This window comes from Aotus nancymaae, unplaced genomic scaffold (genome assembly GCF_030222135.1).
Source record: "Aotus nancymaae isolate 86718 unplaced genomic scaffold, 86718_ANA_hifiasm-v0.15.2.pri h1tg000025l, whole genome shotgun sequence".
NCBI lineage: Eukaryota > Metazoa > Chordata > Mammalia > Primates > Aotidae > Aotus > Aotus nancymaae.
Window position 1 is genome coordinate 36,489,896 of NW_026988438.1, and position 24,728 is coordinate 36,514,623.

The 24,728-nt window shown below is 38.6% G+C and overlaps 1 protein-coding gene and 1 pseudogene across 1 annotated transcript in view; both read right to left on the reverse strand.

Annotated features, from left to right (window-relative positions):
* The window catches only part of STK31 (serine/threonine kinase 31), a 138,238-nt gene that overhangs the window by 96,843 nt on the left and 16,667 nt on the right, over nt 1-24,728 (reverse strand). The window contains exons 4-7 of the mRNA XM_012447846.2: nt 22,471-22,545; nt 20,513-20,671; nt 17,961-18,319; nt 16,614-16,788 (exon numbers count right to left, since the gene is read on the reverse strand). Of these exons, the coding sequence (XP_012303269.1) occupies nt 16,614-16,788; nt 17,961-18,319; nt 20,513-20,671; nt 22,471-22,545 (768 nt within the window). The remainder of the gene's footprint in view (nt 1-16,613; nt 16,789-17,960; nt 18,320-20,512; nt 20,672-22,470; nt 22,546-24,728) is intronic.
* On the reverse strand, nt 114-221 carry LOC135276551 (small nucleolar RNA U3; annotated as a pseudogene).

Below are 24,728 nucleotides of genomic sequence, written 5' to 3' on the forward strand. Positions count from 1 at the left end.
TGTGGTTTTGATTTGCATTTCTCTAATGACCAGTGACAATGAGCAGTTTTCCGTATGTTTGTTGACCTCATATATGTCTTCTTTTGAAAAGTGTCTGTTCATATCCTTTGCCCACTTTTGAATGGGTTTTTTTTCTTATAAATCTGTTTTCGGTGCTCTACATGTTCAGAGAAACTTCTCCAGTAACGAACTATAGAAATGATCCCTGAAAGTACAGTCTTTAAACCTCTTTTCTTTATAAATTAGTCAATCTCAGATTTTCCTTTATAGCAATAAAAACTAACAAAAAATCTCCTTGGAAAGCAGGCAAGGAAGTAGAGAATAGAGTAAAATATTTGTTCAATTAAAAATTGAACCAAAAAAAGGCACCAACCTAGAAATCTATGTCCTAAATTATCCTTGAAAAGTGAAGATGAAATAAAAGACTTTTTCAGAGAAAAAAAAATTGAGGGACTAAACAACTAGTAGACCTTTTTGCAAAAAATGTTAAAATATGTTCTTTAAAGTAAAGAAAAATAATATAGGTCAGAAACTTGTTTCCACATTAAAAAGGAAGAGCATCAAAGCAGGAAGAAGTGAAGGTAAAATAAAAAGTTTTATTTTTCTTATTCTCAACTGATGTAACAGAAAAGAGTTTCTTCAGAAATAATAGCAATAAGGTATTGTTTATATATTTATATGTATATATATCCTTACATATAATTATACATAAGTGAAATGAAAAATATCTATCCCACAAGGGGTAAGAGGGAGAAATTAGGATTATTTTCTTACAGTAAGGTGCATACACTACCCATTAAGTGATATAGTGTTACTTGAAAGCAGGCCTGAATTAGTTGTAGACGTATACTGCAAACCCTAGAGAAACCACTAAAAAACGTTTCTTAAAAAAGTATAACTGACGTGCTAAGAAACAGACTCATATAAAATGCTCAATTAAAGCACACACACACACACACACACACACACACACACAAGAGAAAAGGTGGAAGACAAAAGAAGAGGCAATGGCATCAAATAAATCTTAATCCAATGCAACCACATCAATAATCACTCTAAATGTCAACAGGCTACATCATGGGTCCCCAATCCCCAGGCCACAAACTGGTAAGGTCCATGGCCTAGTAGGAACTGGGCCACACAGCAGGAGGTGAGTAGCGGGTGAGTGAACATTACTGCCTGAGCTTGGCTACCTGTCATATCAGCGGGGGCATTATAGTCTCACAGGAGCACAAAACCTATTGTGAACTGCACACATGAGGGATCTAGGTAGCATGCTCCTTATGATAATGTAATTAATGCTTGATGATCTGAGGCAGAACAGTTCCATCCCAAAACCCCCAACCTCCCTCCCAGAAAAATTGTCTTCCATGAAACCAGTCCCTGGTGCCATAAAGGTTGGGGATCACTCGTCTAAATGCACCAATTAAAAGACAGATTGTCAGAATGGATGAAAAAGCAAGATTCGATATAGAGGAAGATCCAAGATGGCTGATTAGGAACAGCTCAGGACTGCAGCTCCCAGTGAAAGCGCAGAGGGTGAGTGGATACCGCATATCCAGATGGATTTTTATTGCCCACAGACTAGGAGATTCCCAGGCGGAGGAGCCCCACGGGTCACCAGTGCGGCTGTTTTGGCCAGCGCGGCTGTTTTGCCGGCACCCTGGCATGGCTGTTCTCTGTACAAAATACTCTAGTCTGGGTGCCGTTTTGGCTGGCCAGAGGAGCTCCGGGAAGGCACAGTCACCATTTCAGCTGATTAAAAAAGGGGACTGAAACAGGGAGCCAGGCCAGGAGATTCCCGGGCAAAAAAGCGCCACGATTCTCAGCGTCGCTGTTTCAGCCTGAGCAGTGGGTTGCTGCATGGGAAATGACACAGATGCTGGCGCCTTTTCAACAGGCAACTGGAACACCTGGGAGTCAACCATTCAACTAAAAAAAAAAAAAAAAAAAGACTCTGAGGCAGGGAGCCAGGTGATCAGGCTTACCTGGTCCCAACCCTAAAAAAAAAAAACAAAAAAAAAAACAGCAATTGGAAGTGCTCCAGCTTGAGAGTTTCACTACAAGCACAGCTGAACCCGGGAGAGTCCAGCTCTGTTGGGGAGAGGCGTCCGCCATTACTGAGGCACTCCATCACTACAGAGGTAGTCCGCCATTGCTGAGGCAGCCTGCCGTTGCTGAGCCAACCTGCCATTACAGAGAGAGTTCGCCATTACAGAGGTGGGTCGCCATTGCCGAGGGAGTTCTAACTATACCCATATAAGCAGAACTGCAGGGAAATTCACACAGCAGCTGGGCGGAGCCCAGAGCAGCTCAGCAAAGCCTCTGGAAGCAGACAGTGACTAGGCTGCCTCCTTGCCAGGCAGGGCAAAGGTAACAGCACAGTGGAAACTCATAAATAAAGCCCTAACTCCCTGGGACAGACCACCTGAAAAAAAAGGGGTTTATGAGTTCTGCTGCAGCAGACTTAAATGTACCTGCCCAGCAGCTCTGAATGAACAACAGAGCTCACAGCTCAGCACTCAAGCTCCTATAAAGGACAGACTGTCTCCTCAAGCAGCTCCATGACCCCCGTATATCCAAAGAGTCACCTCATAAAGGAGAGATCAGACTGACATCTGGCGGGTATCCTTCTGGGACAAAGACAGCAGAAGAAGAAACTGGTAGCAACCCTTACTGTTCTACAGCCGCTGCAGGTGATCCCCAGGCAAGCAGGGCATGGAGTGGACCTCAGCAGTCCTACAGCAGAGGGGCCTGACTGTTAGAAGGAAAACTAAGAAACAGAAATAACTTCATCATCAACACACCAGATGTCCACTCAGAGACCCAATCTGAAAGTCAGAAACTACAAAGACGACAGGTGGATAAATCCACAAAGATGGGAAGAAACCAGCGCAAGAAGGATGAAAACACCCGAAACCAGAATGCCTCTCTTCCTACAAGGGATCACAATTTCTCACCATCAAGGGAACAAGGCTGGATGGAGAATGAATGTGATAAAAAATGACAGAATCAGGCTTCAGAAGGTGGGCAATAAAAAACTCCCGTGAGCTAAAAGAAAATGTTCTAACCCAATGCAAAGAAACTAAGAACCCTGAAAAAAGATTTGATGAAATGCTAATGAGAATGGACAACTTAGAGAGAAATATAAGTGAATTGATGGAGCTGAAAAACACAACATGAGAACTTCGCAAAGCATGCACAAGTTTCAACAGCCATATTGACCAAGCAGAAGAAAGGATATCAGAGGTCGAAGATCAACTCAATGAAATAAAACCAGAAGGAAAGATTAGAGAAAAAAGGGTAAAAAGGAATAAACAAAGTCTCCAAGAAATATGGGACTATGTGAAAAGACCTAATCTACGTTTGATAGGTGTACCAGAATGTGATGAAGAGAATGAATCTAAGCTGGAAAATACTTTTCAGGATATTAGCCAGGAAAACTTCCCCAACCTAGCAAGGCAGGCCAATATTCAAGTCCAGGAAATACAGAGAAAACACAAAGATATTCTTCAAGAAGAGCAACCACAAGGCACATAATCGTCACATTCACCAGAGTTGAAATGAAGGAGAAAATGCTAAGGGCAGCCAGAGACAAAGACTGGTTACCCACAAAGGGAAGCCCATCAGACTCACAGCAGATCTCTCAGCAGAAACCCTACAAGCCAGAAGAGAGTAGGGGCCAATATTCAACATCCTTAAAGAAAAGAACTTTCAACCCAGAATTTCATATCCAGCCAAACTAAGCTTCATAAGTGAAGGAAAAATAAAATCCTTTGCGAACAAACAAGTACTCAAGAGATTTCATCACCACCACGCCTGCTTTACAAGAGCTCCTGAAAGAGGCACTCCACATAGAAAAGAACAACCAGTACCAGCCACTCCAAAAACATACCAAAGGGTAAAGAGCATAAACACAATGAAGAATCTGCATCAACTAACGGGCAAAACAGCCAGCTAGCATCAAAATGGCAGTATCAAATTCACACATAACAATATTAACCCTAAATGTAAATGGACTAAATGCCCCAATCAAAAGACACAGACTGGCAAATTGGATAAAAACTCAAAACCCATCGGTGTGCTGTATCCAGGAAACCCATCTCACATACAAGGATACACAAAGGCTCAAAATAAAGGGATGGAGGAAGATTTACCAAGCAAATGGAGAGCAAGAAAAAGCAGGAGTTACAATTCTCATCTCTGATAAAATAGACTTCAAAGCAACAAAGATCAAAAGAGACAAAGAAGGACATTACATAATGGTAAAAGGATCAATGCAACAAGAAGAGCTAACGATCCTAAATGTATACGCACCCAATACAGGAGTACCCAGATATATAAAGCAAGTTCTTAATGACTTGCAAAGAGACTTAGACTCCCATACAATAATAGTGGGAGACTTTAACACCCCCATTGTCAATATTAGACAGATCAACAAGACAGAAAATTAACAAAGATATCCAGAACTTGAACTCAGACCTGGAACAAGTAAACCTAAAACACATTTACAGAAATCTCCACCCTAAATACACAGAATATACATTCTACTCAGCACCACATCAAACCTACTTTAAAATTGACCACATAATTGGAAGTAAATCACTCCTCAGCAAATGCAAAAGAACAGAAATCATAACAGTCTCTCAGACCACAGTGCCATCAAGTTAGAACTCAGAATTCAGAAACTAACTCAGAACCGCATAGCTTCATGGAAACTGAACAATTGGCTCTTGAATGTTGACTGGATAAACAATGAAATGAAGGCAGAAATAAAGATGTTCTTCGAAACCAATGAGAACAAAGACACAACATACCAGAATCTCTGGGACATATTTAAAGCAGTCTCTAGAGGAAAATATATAGCAATAAGCGCCCACATGAGAAGAAAGGAGAGATCTAAAATTGATACCCTATCATCAACATTGAAAGAGCTTGAGGAGCAAGATCAAAAAAACTGAAAACCTAGCAGAAGACAAGAAATAACTAAGATCAGAGCAGAACTGAAGGAGATAGAGACACGAAAAACCCTTCAAAAAATCAATAAATCCAGGAGCTGGTTTTTTGAAAAGATCAACAAAATAGACCACTAGCCAGATTAATAAAAAAGAAAAGAGAGAATAACCAAATAGATGCAATAAAAAACGATAAAGGGGATATCACCACAGACTCCACAGAAACTCATACCATCATCAGAGATTATTACAAACAACTCTATGCACATAAACTAGTAAACCTGGAAGAAATGGATAAATTCCTGGACACTTGTATCCTCCCAAGCCTAAACCAGGAAGAAGTCAAAACCCTGAATGGACCAATAACAAGGTCTGAAGTCGAGGCAGCAATTAACAGCCTACCACCCAAAAAAAGCCCAGGTCCAGATCAGTTCACAGCCGAATTCTACCAGACATACAAACAGGAGCTGGTACCATTCCTTCTGAAACTATTCCAAATAATCCAAAAAGAGGGAATCCTTCTCAAATCATTTTATGAGACCAACATCATTCTGATACCAAAACCCAGCAGAGACTCAACAAGAAAAGAAACCTATAGGCCAATATCCATGTCGAACATAGATGCAAAAATACTCAATAAAATAATGGCAAGCCGACTGCAACAGCACATCAAAGAGCTTATCCACCATGATCAAGAAGGATTCATCCCAGGGATTCAACGCTGGTTCAACATACGCAAGTCTATAAATGTAATTCACCACATAAACAGAACCAAAGACAAAAACCACATGATTACCTCAATTGATGCAGAGAAGGTCTTTGACAAAATTCAACAGCCCTTTATGTTAAAAAACTTCAATAAACTAGGTATTGACAGAACGTATCTCAAAATAATAAAAGCTATTTACAACAAACCAACAGCCAATATCATACTGAATGGGCAAAAACTGAAAGCATTCCCTTTGAAATCTGGCACTAGACAAGGATGCCCTCTCTCACCACTCCTATTCAATATAATACTGGAAGTTCTAGCCAGAGCAATCAGGCAAGAAAAAGAAATAAAGGGTATTCAAATAGGAAAGGAGGAAGTCAAATTATCTCTATTTGCAGACGACATGATTGTATATCTAGAAGACCCCATCATCTCAGCCCAAAATCTCCTGAAACTGATAAGCAACTTCAGCAAAGTCTCAGGATACAAAATCAATGTGCAAAAATCACAAGCATTCCTATACACCAATAACAGGCTTAAAGAGAGCCAAATCAAGAACGAACTGCCATTCACAATTGCTACAAAGAGAATAAAATACCTAGGAATACAACTAACAAGGAATGTAAAGGACCTCTTCAAGGAGAACTACAAACCACTGCTCAACGAAATAAGGGAGGACACAAAGAGATGGAGAAACATTCCATGTTCATGGTTAGGAAGAATCAATATCATGAAAATGGTCATACTGCCCAAAGTAATTTACAGATTCAACGCTATCCCCATCAAGCTACCAATGACCTTCTTCACAGAACTGGAAAAAACCACCTTAAACTTCATATAGAACCAAAAGAGCCCGCATAGCCAAGTCAATTCTAAGCAAAAAGAACAAAGCAGGAGGCATCACACTACCGAACATCAAACTATACTACAAGGGTACAGTAATCAAAACAGCATGGTACTGGTGCCAAAACAGAGATATAGACGAATGGAACAGAACAGAGGCGTCGGAGGCAACACAACATATCTACAACCATCCGATCTTTGACAAACCTGACAAAAACAAGCAATGGGGAAAGGATTCCCTGTTTAATAAGTGGTGTTGGGAAAACTGGCTAGCCATGTGCAGAAAGCAGAAATGGGACGCCTTCCTGACACCTTACACTAAAATTAACTCCAGATGGATTGAAGACTTAAACATAAGACCTAACACCATAAAAACCCTAGAAGAAAACCTAGGCAAAACCATTCAGGACATAGGCGTAGGCAAGGACTTCATGACCAAAACACCAAAAGCATTGGCAACAAAAGCCAAAATAGACAAATGGGACCTAATCAAACTCCACAGCTTCTGCACGGCAAAAGAAACAGTCAATAGAGTGAATCAGCAACCAACAGAACAGGAAAAAATTTTTGCAGCCTACCCATCTGACAAAGGGCTGATATCCAGAATTTACAATGAACTAAAACAGATTTACAAGAAAAAAACAAACAAGCCCATTCAAAAATGGGCAAAGGATATGAACAGATACTTTACAAAAGAAGACATACATGAGGCCAACAAGCATATGAAAAAATGCTCATCATCACTGGTCATTAGAGAAACGCAAATCAAAACTATATTGAGATACCATCTCACGCCAGTCAGAACAGCAATCATTAAAAAATCTGGAGACAACAGATGCTGGAGAGGATGTGGAGAAATAGGAACACTTTTACACTGTTGGTGGGAGTGTAAATTGGTTCAACCATTGTGGAAGACAGAGTGGCGATTCCTCAAGGACCTAGAAATAGAAATTCCATTTGACCCAGCAATCCCATTACTGGGTATCTAGCCAAAGGATTATAAGTCATTCTACTATAAGGACACATGCACATGAATGTTCATTGCAGCACAGTTTACAATAGCAAAGACCTGGAACCAACCCAAATGCCCATCGATGACAGACTGGACAGGGAAAATGTGGCACATATACACCATGGAATATTATGCAGCCATCAAAAACGATGAGTTCATGTCCTTTGTAGGGACATGGATGAACCTGGAAACCATCATTCTCAGCAAACTGACACGAGAACAGAAAATCAAACACCGCATGTTCTCACTCATAGGTGGGTGTTGAACAATGAGAACACATGGACACAGGGAGGGGAGCACTACACACTGGGTCTGTTGGGGGGAAATAGGGGAGGGACAGCAAGGGGTGGGGAGGTGGGGAGAGATAGCATAGGGAGAAATGCCAGATATAGGTGAAGGGGAGGAAGGCAGCAAATCACACTGCCATGTGTGTACCTATGCAACAATTTTGCATGTTCTCCACATGTACCCCAAAACCTAAAATACAATTAAAAAACAAAAGGATCTGGATAAATGGCTAATGCACATGGGGCTCCATACCTAGGTGGTGGGTGTATAGGTGCAGCAAATCACCATGGGACACAATTATTTATGTAACAAACCTACACGTCCTGCACGTGTATCCTCAACTTAAAATAAAATGAAATGAAATGAAATAAAATAAAAAGCAAAAAAGGAAAAAGCAAGATTCAAATATACACTGTCTACCAGAACCTACTTTAAATATAAAGATACCTACGGATTAAAAGTAAATGGGGCATAATGCCTCACCCCCATCATCCCAACACTTTGGGAGTCTGAGACTGGAAAACTGCTAAAGACCAAGAGTTCAAGACCAGTCTGAAAAACATGTCAAAATCCATTTCTTAAAAAAAATTGTCAGGCATGGTGTGCATGCCCATAGTACGAGCTACTCAGAAGGCTCGGGCAGGAGAAGGACAACTTGAGCTCATGAGTTCAAGGTTGCAATGAGCCATGGCTGTACTGCTGCACTCTAGTCTGGGTGACAGAAGAAGACCCTATCTCAAAAAATAAATAAAATAAAAATTAGACAGATGAAGAAAAATGTACCATGCTAACACTAATCAAAGGGAAACAAATTAACACAGGTACTAAACACTAGCAGCTATACTAATTTCACACAGAGTAGACTTCAAAGCAAGAAAAGTTTTCAGGGATAAAGAGGAACACTAAACAATGACAAAGGAGTCATTCTCTATATGTGTCTAATGATAGAGCATCAAAATATATGACTCAAAAACTAACAGAACTGCAAGGAGAAGTAAATAAATCTAATATTATAGATAAGAGACTTCAATATCCCTCTATCAGAAGTGGACAGATCCAGCATGGAAAAATCAGTAAAGATACATTTGAACTCAACATCAATAAATTGGATATAATTAACATCAATAGTCTATAGTTAATAATTAACATCTATAGACTGCAGCTGACTCTTGAACAAAGCAAGTGTTATGGATGCAAACGCCCCCACTCTTGAAAATCTATGTATAACTTTTGATTCCACAGAAACCTAATTACTAATAGCCTACTGCTGATCAGAAGCTTTACTGATAACACAAGCCATCAATCAGCAAGTATTTTGTATATTATATGCATTATATACTTTATTTTCACAGTAAAGTAAGCAAGAAAAAAGAAAATGTTATTAAGAAACACACAAAGAAGAGAAGAGATATTTACTATTTATTAAATGGAAGTGGATCATCATTAAGATCTTCATCCTACATCATCTTCACATTGAGCAGGCTGAGGACAGGGAAGAAGAGGAGAGGTTGGTCTTGCTATCTCACAGATCGCAGAGATGGAGGAGGTGGAGGAGGTAGAAGGGGAGGCAGGAGGGGCAAGCATAACTGATGTAACTTTTATTTACGTCATCCACATATAGTAATTTTCTTTTTTTTTTTCTTTTTTTTTTTAATAGAGACAGGGTTTCATCATGTTGGTCAGGCTGGTCTTGAACTCCTGACTTCAGGTGATCCGCCCGCCTCAGCCTCCCAAAGTGCTGGGATTACAGATGTGAGCCACCATGCCCAGCCTAAGTCATCCACATATAAGTAGACTCATGTAGTTCAAACTCATGTTTGTTCAAGAGTGAACTATACTTCATCCAACAGCAGCAGAATATACATTCCTGTCAAGATCACATGGAAGATTCACCAAAATACATCTTAATAGAGTTCAAAGAATAGAAACCATACAATGTCTGCTTTCAGAACACAGCAGAATAAGCTAGAAATCAGTAACAGAAAGATAATTGAAAAAAAAATCTCAAAACATGTAAGGTTTAAACAACACATTACTCATAACACATGAGTCAAAGCAGCATGAAAAATTTAAAAATAAATATAAAAATACAATTTGCCAGAATTCACAGAACATAGTACAAGCAGTGCATAGACAAAAATTTATAGCATTGAAACGCATATATTACAAATGAAAAAGAAACTAATTTTAATAATCTAAGTTTGCTCCTTAGGAAACAACAAAGAACAGCAAATTAAATCTTAAATATGCAAAAACAGAAAAGCATAAATCAATCAATTTGAAAACAGGAAATCAACAGAGAAAATCGACAAACCAAAACTTGATACTTCGAAAAGATGAATAAAACTGGTAACACTATAACCAGGCTAATTAAGAAAAATAAGACAGAGAACACAAATTGCCAGTATCAGAAATGAAAGAGAAGTCATCAGTACAGATCCATTGGAAACTAAAACTTTAAAATACTATGAACAATTCAAGGCCCACAAATGCGACGACTTAAATGAACTAATTCTTTGAAAGACATAATCTGCCAAAACTTGTACAAAAATAAATAATCTGAACAGGCTTATTTCTATTTTTAAAATTCAATCAACCATTAATAACCATCCAAAACAGAAAGCGTCAGGCCTATGTAACTTCACTGGTAAACTGTACCAAACATTTAAGGAAAAAACTATACCAATTCTCTGTCATCGAATAGAAGCAGAGGAAATACTTCCAAACTCATTCCATCAGGCCAGAATCACGCTAATACTGAAACCAGAAAACAACATTACAAAAAGAGAAAGCCAAAAACCAATATATGTCATGGATATTTTTGCAAAAACCTTCCAAAAAATTAGAGAATTCAATCCAACAATGTATAAAAAGAAATATACTTAATGCTTGAACAACACAGGTCTGAATTGCAAAGGTCCACTTACAGATTTTTCTCAGTAAGTTACACAAGGTGTGCCTGCCTAGTACACCTGGTATAACTTATGGACAAAAAAAAAAAGTAAAAATTTTAATTTCTTTTAAAATAATTTTAACTTATTTTTAAATAAGTTAATAAGTTAAATAATTTTAACTTATTTTAAAATTAAATAATATTAAGTTAAAATTAACTTATTTACCCCTCTACTTCTTCCATCTGTCACCTGTGAGACAAGACCAACCCATGCTCTTCCTCCTCAGCCCACTCAACATGAAAACAATGAGAACTAAAACTCAGTAAATACATTTCTTCTTCCTTATGATTTTAATAGTATTTTCCTTTCTCTAGTTTACTTTATTGTAAAGATACAGTATATAATAAATATAACACATAAAAACACATGTTTATTAGAATAAATTATTTCAGAGAGGGGCTTCAAGATGTCTCTCTAGAGGCCATTGGTATTTTCCTCCACCTGAAAAAAGAGCCAAAATAGCAAGTAGATAATTACACTTCAAATACATCACCAAAGAGAGAACATGGGACTTCAACAAAGAAGTGACAGTAAACACATAAAGCAACGAAGGAAAAAGAAGAGAAGCAGGCTTCTTGGCCAGGAGCCTGGACAGGCTCTTCAATGCATAGAAAGGGTAAATGAGAGACCCTCAGTGGCCCACATTCTCATTGCAAACTCCTGCAATCCTAGCCACAAAAGGAACCCTTGATCTTCATGAGCTCTGAGACACAGAGAGCTGCCCAGAGACTACACTACTACATTGCTCCCCAGAGGGAGCTCAGGTTGTGTCCCATACACCCACCCCCCAATTTTAAACAACTACAACATGATGCCATTTTGCGTGCACATCCTGGTCTAGGGCCCAACATCCCTTACAACTCCACAACCCTGAAGCAAAACTGACATCTCTGGCCCACAGCCACCACTGCAGGAAACACCAGGGAAGAGGTAGGAGCCACTGGCAGCAACCATGTTCCCCAAAGCAGAGGAACAGCCATGCATATTGATGACCATGAGGAAATGCTATCCCATTTGCAGCTACCACCATGACTGGCTGCTGCTGCCACAGAACCAAAACATAAGCCACTAGCAGACACTCTACCCCCAAGGAAACAACAGGGCAACCATGCATTTTCACAGACCCAGAGAAAAGGCTCTCCTGTCCCACAACCACTGTTGCTGTTAGCTGCTGCCACAGGTGAGGCCAAACTGCAAGCCACTGGCAGGAACCCCAACCCCACCAGCAGAGTGGCAGCCATGCATCTTCACATGACCCAAGGGAGGGCTACCCAACCTATAACCTCAGACAACGCTAGCTGCTGCTGCCACCAGCATCAAACTGTGAGCCATTTACAGTGACCCTGCTGCCCTAAACAGTAAAGCTGCTGCACATTTTCACACATCCAAAGGACAAACTTTCCCACCTGTAGCTGCTGCCCTTGCAAACTGCCACCACTGGAACAAATGTAAAAAGCAAATTACGTGTTCACCAGTCACCTCCATACATCTGCTACCACTGAAAGTAACCTCACCCTCCCCAGTAGTTGGGTTGCAAAGCAACCACTGCCACCCCTATTCAAGAATTCCATTGGAAACCTGGGCATCATCCAGCACCTGCCTACCACAATCAGAGTCTGCACACACCATCTGGACCTGAGGAAACTCAACTCAGCTTATACTCCCTCACCAGTGCCTGAGCACACCACCCAAGGCCTTGAGTATCACCCAGTCCAGTCCACCACAGTACTTGAATACTCCTCCCAAGGGCCCAAGTTTAGGCCTACCCAAGCTGTCACTACCAACACATTCATTTGGTATCCATTTGCATGTGCTACCTGTGGGCCTGAACGACCCACCCAGCACATCACAGCCAGCACCAATACCAGTGTAGACCACTTGGAAACCACAGGCTTGTCCAGCCACTGCTACTATCACCCACATTGTGCCCATTGCCTAGGAGCCTAAGAACCCACTCACACATCTGACCCACCACTCCCACTACTGGCACCCAAGCAAGACTCCTGGAAACCCAAGCATTGGCCAACCTGGGCTCACTAACAGTAGTGCCAGCATATGCTGCCCTGGAAACCAAGAACAAGCATACTTGCCCTGGCACTGCCACCATTGTGGCCTGAGGACTAGCAAACGTGGCATTCCTGTACCCAGAAAAACTTCTCCACAGTCCCCACTAACAACCATACCCTAAGCCATTGAGGAAATCACAAACACCATCGACTGTTTACATCCAGAGGAATCATACAAAGACTATACTACTGCATAAACACAGAACTGAAGCCAAAGGGCCCTACCGAACCAACACCATAGGTCCATCTTCAGGAAAAGGTACTCCCCTACAAAATTATTTCCAAAACACTGGAAGAAGCAACTGTTATACCCAATGCACAAACATACAAAAGAAACATAAAAACACAAGAAAATATGGTAACCCAAAGAAGTTAATAATTCTCCACCAACAGATCATAACCAAAAAGAAATCTTTGAAATTCCAGATTAAAAATTCAAAATACTAATTTTAAAGAAGCTCAGTGAGATAAAAGATAATTCTGAAAAATAATATAAAGGAATCAGAAAAACAATTCAGATTATAAATGACAAATTTACCAAATAGATATCATAAAAAGAACCAAACAGAAATCCTACAACTAAAGGATTCACCGAATGAAATACAAAATACATTCTAAAGCTTCAATAATATACTAGATCTAGGACTGGCATGGTAGCTCACCCCTGTAATCCCAACATTTCGGGAGGCTGAGGCAGGAAGATCACTTGATCTCAGGGGTTTGAGAAGAGCCTGGTCAGCATAACAAGACCTCATCTCTAATAAAAATTTAAAATATTAGCTCAGCATGGTGGCATACACCTAGAATCCCAACTATGCAGGAAGCTGAGACAGGAGGATCAATTGAGCCCAGACATTGGAGGCTGCAGTGAGCTGTGATCATGCCACTGCACTCCAGGCTGGATGAAAAACCAAAACCCTGCCTCAAAACAAAACAAACAACAAAAAAAATATACTAGATCTAACAGAAGAAAGAATGTCAGAACTTGAAGACAAGACTTTTGAACTAACCCAATCAAAAATAGAGAAAAAAGAACAAAAAATAATGAAAAAAGCCTAGAAGACATATGAGACACCATAATGTAAATAGATATTTGAATTTTCAATGTCGCAGAAAAAGAGAAAAAAAAGCATCAAAACCACTTTGTATTTAACAAAGAAACAGCTGAAAACTTCCCAAGTCTAGCAAGAGATTTAGACATTCAAATAAAAGAAGTTCACAGATGCCCAAACAGATAAAATCTGTAAAGGTCTTCTCCACATCATATTATAGTCAAACTGTCAAATATTAAGAGGAAGAGTTATTTTAAAAACAGAAGGAAAAAGGCATGTCATCAATTATAAGGAAACCCTATCAGACTAACACTAAATTTCTCAGTAAAATCCTCACAGTAGAGAATGAAATGATACATTCAAAGTACTAAGAGGAAACTGCTAGTCAGGAATACTATATCCAGCAAAGTGGTCTTTCATAAATGAAGTAGTAGTCTTTCCCAGCCAAGCAAAAGCTGAGGGAACTCATCAGCACTAGACGACCCCTACAAGAGATGCTTAAGGGGGGCCAATACCTGGAAGTGAAAAGGATGACAATCTGCGATCATAAAAACACATGAAAGTATAAAACCCACAGGGTAGAACAAACACACGAGTAAAAACAAGAAAGGAATCAAACATTCCCACCACAGAAATCCATCAAACCACAATGATAAACAATGAGTGAGGGAGAAAATAATCAAGATGGCCAACCAGGTAAGGTAGTAGTGTGCCTTCTCCAGAGGGAAAAACCAGAATAGTAAGTAGACACATTCTGAAGAGACTGTCTAAGAATCACCAGAGAAGAGATAAAAAGCCTCAGAAGTAAGAAAGGAGAGGGTTCAGGGAAGCATGCCCAACTGGAAACCAGCTGAGAGCCCAGAAAGGCTACTGTATGCAAGGAAACAGAAAAATCCCCAGAGCTCTGAAACAAGCTTTTACAACATTGGCTACAGGAGAAACTCTCAATTGACTAGAGCCTGGTACCTCATATATGGAGTTGCCTAAAGATCACACAGAGACATTGTTCCAGAAAAAGAGTCCACACAGAATCCCATAGGCATCCAAGTCTGGAGCAGCCTCAGCAGGGAGCCACTTTAAGAGTTTAGATACCAGGGACCTATAGACATGGCTACAGCCACTATACTTCTCGAAGAAAGAAAAAAAGAGGGAGAATAAGCATGGCCATGCACCCCCAGGAGAATACTTGCTACCCTGCTACAAGCTGCTGTTGAGACCAAGACATAAGTAGATCACACTCCTTATACCTTCTTGCTCACGCTGCACCCACCCTCTCTATCCCCATGCCCAAGGCACCATTTTCTGAGTTCAATGCTGGACTGAGTCCTGCACTTGGCCTGAGTTCAGGCTGACACGGCCACAGTCACAGCCCAGTAAAAAACCAAAAGGGAAACCAGGCAACCCAACGCTTATCTACAGAATACCCACCACCCTGCAATGGGCTGCTGTGAAACTGAGATGCAATCAGACTACACTCCCCACAGCTTTTTGACCATGCTGCTCACCTGGGTGGTGCCCCAGTATCCCAGGGCACACGCCAAAAGTGTCATTTTTAAGAGTTTAATTCTGAGCTGTAGCCCAACTTCAGTCTGAGTTTAAGCTGACATGAGTACAGCTGCTGCCCAGCCAAGGAGAGGCAGAAAAGCCAGGCTCCCCTGTGCACACCTGGGACAATACCCAAAGCCCTGCTATATGCTGCTGTGAGACTTAGACTTGAGTAGAACACACTCTCCACCGCTTCATACCCACACTGCTCACCTAAGAGAGGCCCTACCCTCTCTCGTCACAAGGCCACAGACAGCATCATTATGAGAGTTTAAAGAACTTGTTTGATGGCCTGGCAGTAGTAGCCACAGCAGATATTTTAGTCCCAGGTCAGAGACTGCTGCACCTGTTCTGGAACAAAGACCTCTTTGTTACCTGTGTCTTTGAAATTACTGGGAGAGCTTGATACTATGTGAAATATCTGATTCATGCTAGTCTGATCAGCCAATCCTGATCTGAGCAAACCTGGAGACTTGATTACCATAAAAGGAGACACACGTGGAGATCAAGAAGCAAGTTAAGCAACACAAGGATGCAGATTAAAGCAACTTAAGAGAAATATCAACCCATCAACCAAAATGTAATGTATGGGTCTAACTGGGATCTGAATTGGAGAGAACCACGATCAACATGCTACAATCATGTGGCATTCATGACACAATATGGCAAATTTGAATACTGCCTGGATATAAACATTAAGAAATTATTATTTATTTTTAAGTATTAATAGTATTGTTATGACTTTTTAACTTTTTTAATTAGTCATACATACTGAAGAATATGAAATAATATGAATGGGACTTGTTTTAAAATAATCCAGGAAGTATAAATTTTTAAAAAGATTGGCCATGTATTTTAATTGTAAAAACTGGGTGATGGTCACATGAGATGCAATTATTCAAGTGTCTCTCCTTTTAGAATGTTTCAAAATTCCCTTAAACAGTTTTTAGAAGAACATAAAGGGAAATGTAAATGAGAAATTATTAAACTTTCAAACAACCAATGAAATCCAAAGACGATTAGTCTGGAGTGTAAGAAAAAATATTCACCTATAAACAAATACAGGTATCAGCAAAGAAGGAGAGAATGAGGTGGGGAGGGAAAGGAAAGTGACAGAAAAAGAAATAGCAGGTAAGTACACAGATTTCCCACCTGGACATTCTTCACTTTAAGCCACTGAACATACCTGCAGCTCCTGGGCAATCTGTTCTACTTTCAATTCTAATGCCTTATAACTTTCAAGAAGAGCGTCCTTCTCTGTTTTAAGTTTTTCATTTTCTTCAATCAGTTTCTGGTCCTGCTTAATTTTTGCCAGGCTGACATTAGATCCTAAATTAAAGTCACTAACAGCCAAACTTTCCCTATAAAAACAAATTCATTTATTAAAAACAAAATGCGTAAGACTGACAGAGATAACAAATCTAAGTCATCGTGGGCTTTTTATGTCACAATATATCTGAACGTTAATTTTGAAAACTAAAATCTTTACCTAGTTCACAATATTAAAAAATAATTTAATGCAAACAAGATTTTATAACTGAAGTTGTAATTCAAAAACAATGCCTCTAATTCTCAAAGAAAATATATTCGACCTTCTTCATAGCACTATTGACTACAGAGAACAAAGTAAAAAGCATTTCTGTATTAGTTTTTTTTCCAATCCCTCCTCCCTGTTAGCCCCCCACCCTATATGATAGTTTGGCTCCTAAAGCATTAACGTGATCCTATCAAAGAGCTACATCTTCCAAGATACAGCATCATGGCTTGGACCAGGATACAGAAGAATGTTTTGATACAGATGAATATCAAATCTGGCTTTCTGCTTAAAATTGGTAATTCAAAATTATCTAAAAAGTAAACTATCTGGAATAATCAAACTCATTAATTGTGTTTGTTCTGAGCCTAGGAACCAAAAGCTTTTATCATTCATGAAACCACTCTTTTAACCATGTTAATTATCCACAAATGTGTTGACTTAGAACCTCTGTTATTAAATCTCTACTGAGTAAATGTGAGGAGGAATAGGGAGTAGTGGTCAGTTAGCTGCAAGTGCCCTCTGAAAGCAGCTAGAACCTCTGTTATTAAATCTCTATCAAAAGTTTTCATAGAAGAAGAAAGAGCCTCACTTTTGTTTTTTAAAAAAAAAAAAAGTAAAGGTAATTACCTGAAACTCTTTAAAATATTCCTAAAGCCATAGGAAAAATTTCAAATCTTATCTGAAATTCTGGCTTTGCCTGAATAACTCAGATTCAGAAGCTTGATAAGTGTATTCAAAAGAGTTGGCATGAAAAATTGGTATGTAAACCTTTAAGTAATTCAGGAATTATTTTTCTTTCAAAATAGCTTTTAATGAAAAAATATCCCTGCTAAATCAGATAGGAATATATTTGAGAAAAACAGAAATATCAGCATCAGCCCTTAAAATCACTGACACAGTTAAGGATTCCAAAAGCCTAAGCCTTAATTAACTTCTATTCTACTATGACAGGGACCTCTACCATGAATCAGAAATTAGTAAAGACTATATTCTTACTTTGGAAATGTCATAGGATTTCCTGAATCATTTTCATTCTTCAAGTCAAGAGTCAGCTTCCCACTTAAACGTCCCTTGGGTCTACTGAAAGTTGACTGGTTTGATCTATGTCCCCACAAAGGAATGGGGCTTTTGAGGTTCCTTAGAACAAGTTGACCAGGATCCGATTTGTTTTCCTCACAGATGTCAGTTCTGGAAGTGAGTTTGCATTTTTCTGCAAATCCTTTCTTAAACACCTCTTCCCCTATATCCACACTGCCATACTCAGCCTGAGCAATAACTGTTCCATCTTGAGAGGTTGCTTTAATTTTCATTTTTATTTCCTTTTCAAAAATCAAGCTCCCCAAAAAGGTTCTGCCCTAAGAAAAAAGAAAACATAAACCAGCTACATCAACATGTTTCTCTTCCCTTATTTTGTTTCTACGCATTTTTTCCAAGCATCATGTATTTTCATTCTAAAATCTCTCTATATATACAAAGGTCTTACCTTGTTGTTGGCTATATGCAAATATACATATGAATGTATTCCAATTACATACTTGCTAAAATGAAGTAGCGCTAAATACTTGTATAGGCTCCACTGCAGCTGGCTAAACATCTGAATTTTAAATTTATGCTTTATATATTCTGAAAATCCCAGCACTTTGGGAGGCCAAGGTGGGCAGATCACTTGGGTCAGGAGTTTGAGACCAGCCTGGCCAACATAATGAAACTCCGTCTCTAATAAAAATACAAAAATAGCCAGACATTGTGGCGGGCGCCTGAAATTCCAGCTATCAGGAGGCTGAGGCAGGAGAATCACTTGAACCCGAGAGGTGGAGGTTGCAGTGAGCCGCTATCACACCTCTGCAGTAAGCTGAGATCACATCATTGCACTCCAGCCTGGGTGACAGCGAGACTTCATCCCAAATAAAAAACCAAAATGCATATATATCTTTTGTGTGTAAAATATATATATATATGCATACAAATGTTTATATACATTACCACGAATAAAGAATCTATGAAACATACAAAAACATTCTCAGCAGCAGTTTATTCATTCAGTTCTAAAATTAACTTTTTTAAATATCTTTTCCCCCTTGATTCATGTGTGTTTCAACCAACATATATCTGTGCATCTTACCATGAAAAGAACAATAGACTAGTGTTCTAGGCCTAGCTCCTTCCTACTTAGGTTCAAGACTTGAAGTCATTTAATTATTCTCGACTACAATTTCCCTATTTATAAAATAAAATGAGAGCAGATAATATTCTAAGGTTTGTAAACTTACGAAATGCAAGAAATCCAAAACAAGCTTCCCCCACCTTGGTCAAAGCATTTAAAGAAGAAAGTAACAAATTTTAGATTTTAAACCAAAAACACAGGGTGTAATTTTCTAATATCTATACTTCATGTTTATAAAAGCTGAGTCTTATGTACAGAAATCTTTCTTACAAGTATCTATAAAGCAGACAAAACTATACCCAACACACCCACAAGATTCTCAAGGGAAAACAGAGGCAAATACATTTCCAAATTTTAATTTTTTATAATGCTTTCAATGATTTAATTGTTTTTCACATGAGCCACTTGAGCTGCTATTACAAATAACAATTACAAACCTGATTACTTTGCAATGTAGTATTTCCTCTCACGAGCATTACCATTCACCAAAGGAATCATTACTATACAACAGATTTTAAAAGAGGTAGGATTCCTGTAAGACTACCCCTGAAATTATCGGATATGTTCCAGAATTAGATTATCAACCTAAAATTCATGGAAATGAATATAAACTAGAAGCTACATGAGCAAAATATCCACTGCCAATTACTACATCAAACAGTATGAGCCTCTGCCAAATGATAAAATCTTATTAATTATAACCCCATTAATTTCATATTTGTGGTATTTGTGGCCAGGACTGGGTTAAAGATCACTTTTATTTAATAAATGCTTTCCCAAAACAATTATAGAAATAATAGTATTCATCATTTTCTCCATCATACAAGAGACTATCCTTGGCTGTGCACAGTGGCTCACGCTTGTAATCCCAGCACTTTGGGAGGTCGAGGTGGGAAGATCACCTGAAGTCAGGAGTTTCAGACTAGCCTGGTCAACAGTGAAACCCCGTCTCTACCAAAAATACAAAAATGAGCCAGGCTTGGTGGTGCAGGTCTGTAATCCCAGCTACTCAGGAGGCTGACGCAGGAGAATTGCTTGAACCCAGGAGACAGAGGTTGCAGTGAGCCAAGATCATGCTACTGAACTTCAGCCTGGGCAACAGAGGGAGACACAGTCTCAAAAAAAAAAAAAAAAAAGGGACTACCCTTTTAAACATATACATCAGAAGAAACTACTTACATATATGTGTATGTCATTCTTATCTGTTCAATGTTTACCTAGCAAAGATGAGCATAAAGATATAATTGCTTTCTAATTATAATTCCTATTTTTCACTAATTCATACAGACTTTTATATTAAAGTAAGGTTTAACTATACTTACATTTTGTTCTAAGCACAGAGTTTTACTTTCGTTAGCAAAAATATTTAAAATCTGTGACTTGCCTGATCAAACTGGGTAACTTCTTGATTAGAAGGAATTTGTAGTCCCCAGAGTTTATACTTTTTGGCAACACTAGAAAATTGCAGCTCCAAAGGAATTTCAACTATATCAGATCGATTTAGAATTTCAGTATTTCCATAGTCAATGTATCTCACCAGACACTGGAAAAAATAAGAGACAAATACTAATACCAAACCTAGCTTAAATATTTCTAAAGAAACGACCAATTTGCTGTTCTCTGTTAATGCTGTGTTAATTACCTGTGTATCAAAATAGCATTTTTATCTCAAAATGACAGAATGCATTCAGAAACAGATCTCTAGTATCTTCAAAATTAAAAAAAAAAAAAAAGTCCACAGTCTGTGAATTACAGTGATTTCTTTACTTGCTCCTAGTTAAATTCCAATAGTATCATTTCTTATTTGGGTGCTTTTTTTTTTTAGACAATTGGTATTTTAAATAAATATCAGCCTATGAAGCTTATGGCCCTCTCCTATCTCTCCTAATGTTAAAATCAATCAACATCCAATTCAATTTCAAGTTGGAAAGAATAAAATCTGAAAAGAAAGGCAAAGTTATCAAACTTCATTTGATACAGTTAAACTCACTCCAGGCAGACCACGTAAACTAATCAAATTCACTACCCTTACATCTAGCTCTACATCTGTTTAAAAAGTAAAAAAGAAAAATACTTATTACAAGATCAAACATCATGTTGCCCTTCAATTTAAAAAATTAAAGCCAACTGAAAAACAAATGCAAAATATCATCTCCAGTTGTCAAATTATGGGAGAAAGGTCAATTAGAAAGTTCCATTCCACTAAAATAAACCATTATCTATGACAGCAAACAATGAGACTTTTTTTTAAACCAAGCTATTCAAAGCATTAATCAAATTAATGTATCTTAACATCTTATTACACCAAGGAAAAAATTCATAAAACACATATATTTTTAAGTTTTTCTCTTTTATCCTTAACCACTTTCCCAGGTTCAGTGAAAACATACATATTATAAGTACAGAAAGCAGGTGTAGAAAAAATACTAAAGGAAATCCTACAGAGAGGCTTTCGCACAGCCTGAAATATACAACTGTCACCAAACAGCTATTCAGAATTCTCTCTCTCTAAATCCCCTTAAAAATCTTCTATGAATTCACAATGTAAAAGAAAAAAATTGCTTAACACAAAGAATACATACCACATTTAACCCAGGCATAAGAAAGTGGCAAGCTAATCATTATTATTAACAATATTCACATCAACTAAGTAAAAGATATACCTAACTTCAGAAGGATCAATCAAAATGTTCTTCTCCTATTCACAAAGCTTAATAGAATGAACATCTAAAAGTTCTTGCTACTCATTAGCAAGAATCAAATATAATTATTAACAACTAAGGTAGACAGCGCACAGTGGCTCACTCCTGTAATCCCAGCACTTTTGGAGTCTGAGGCAGGCGATCACCTGAGATCAGGAGTTCAAGACCAGCCCGGCCAACACAGTGAAACCCCGTCCCTACTAAAAATATAAAAATTAACCAGTGTGGTGGTGGGCACCTGTAATCCCAGCTACTCAGGAGGCTGAGGCAAGAGAATAGCTTGAACCTGAGAGGGGGAGGTTGCAGTGAGCCAAGACCATACCACTGCACTCCAGCCTGGGCAACAGAGAAAGACTCTGTCTCAAAAACAACAATAACAAAAAAAAAAAAAAAAAAAAAAACCCTGAAGTAATAAGAACTAGTTACCAAAAATAACCTACGCATTATGTAATCTATTCTTGAATAATCTGAGGTAATTATAAAAAGACTTGTTTTTTAGCAGTTAATATCTTTTATGTTTTAATCACTAACCCAGGTATCACTACTATGAATAAGCAATGAAGAGCTAAGCAAGCGTCAAATTTTGGAATCACAATAAATATTTCTTAAAGCGAAAAAAACTGAACACTTAATTTCCTGCCTTTTCATCACTGATGATTTTCATTACTTTGCATCTGTACCAACACTTATCTTCAGAAAATAATCCACCATAAATCTACAAAGAAAAAAGAAAGCAAAATTACTTAGCATTTTAATGAAGCATAAAGCAGATGAACAGATCAGAATAAAAGTTAGCACTTAAGCTCTTACTATATGTCAACAAGTACTTTATATATAACTTATTTAATTCTCACAATCCTATGACGCAGGTGCTGTGTTTATGCCACTATGTACCCAAAGACATAAACTAATAAACTACAGAACCAAGATTCAAACTTACTTCAGAGTTCATTATGCTATTTGCATCTCCAAAAAAGGAGGGTGAGGGGTATAAAAGCAAAAAAAAAAAAAACTTTTAAGGCACAAGTATCAAATACTTAAAATCGTACTATTATAATGTCTGAAGACATAATTGGTACAATTTTTTAACATAAGCATGCCAAGGGCCTGCCATGTAAGTTTAACTCTCAACTATAGTGGAATCTGTATTTCCTACCAACCAAGAAAGATTTCACACTTTTTACTTTATGTATAAGGACATTAGTGCTATTAAGTAGATAAAACTAAATTAGATAATATCTTTAATACTGAACTCTATTTTATATTTATATTTCAGTTGAATGATGTTTAATAAAAAAGAGAAAAATTTATGTACTTTTGATCATTTTCTTTTTTTTGAGGCAGGATCTCACTTTGTTACCAGGGCTGGAGTGCAGTAGAGCGATCATGGCTCTCTGCAGACTCGACCTCCCCAAGCTCAGGTGATCCTCCCACCTCAGTCCCCAGGGTAGCTGGGACCACAGGCACGCACCACCATGCCTGGGTTAATTTTTGTATTTTTTTTCTAGAGGCAACGTCTCACCATGTTGCCCAGGCTTGGCTTTCATGTTCTCAGCCTTAGCACTACCGCCATTTGGGACTAGATGAGTCTGTATTTAGTGCCATAGTGGGGCTGTCCTCTGTCCTGTGCCTTGTAAGATGTTTACCAACATCCCTTCTGGCCTGTACACACTAGATGTCAGTAGCACCACTTCCAGTTGTGACAAGCAAAAATGTGTCTAAACACTGTCAAATGTCTCCTAAAGGTGTGCTATGATTTGGATGGATAGCATTTGGATCTCACCCATCAAATTTCATGTTAAAATCTGACTCCCAATGTTGGAAGTGGGGCTTGGGAGGAGGTGTTTAGACAGTAGGGGCAGATCGCTAAAAATGGCTTGGTGCATTCTCATGGAAGTGAGTGAGTTCTCACTCACTCCTAAGATAACTGGTTATTGAAAAGAACCTGGTAACTCTTCCTCTCTCTGCTTCCTCTCTCACCATGTAATTTACAGACACTGGCTCCTCTTCACCTTCCACCATTTGTGGAAGCACCCTGAATCCCTTGTTAGAGTTGTATAAAAAGCAAAAAACTGGCTGGGCACAGTGGCTCACACCTGGAATCCCAGCACTTTGGGAGGCCAAGGCAGGTGGATCACAAGGTCAAGATATAGAAACCATCCTGGCCAACACAGTGAAACCTCATCTCTACTAAAAATATAAACATTAGCTGGGCGTGATGATGCACACCTGTAGTCCCAGCTACCCAGGAGGCTGAGGCAGGAAAATCACTTGAACCGGGGAGGTTTAGGTTATAGTGAGCCAAGGTCACACCACTTCTCTGTCCAGTCTGGCAACAGGATGAGACTCTGTCTCAACAAAAATAAATTAAAAAGCAAAAAACTTTATTTAAAAGACACAAGCATCAAACACTTAAAATCATACTATTACAATGTCTGAAGACATAATTGATACAATTTTTAATAACATAAACATGCCAAGTACATGCCACTTAAGTCTAACTCTCAACTATACTATGTTGGAGCTATGCTTTTTGTACAGCCTACAGAAGCATAAGCCAAAAAAACCTATTTTCTTTATAAATTACCCAATCTCAGGTATTCCTTTACAGTAACAAAAATGGAGTAAGACATGACTGGATTGGGGAGGATACAAAAATCATGAAGGTTGATAACTACTTTTTTTGAGATAAGGTTTTACTCTGTTGTGCAGGCTGGAGTACAGTAGCATGATCATAGCTCACTGCAGCCTCAAACTTTTGTGCTCATATGATCCTCCTACCTCAGCCTCCCAAATATCTGGGACTACAGGCACACACACACCATACTTACCTGGCCTTTTGTTTTGTTTTGTAAAAACAGGGTCTCACTATGTTGCCCAGACTGATTCTAACTCCTG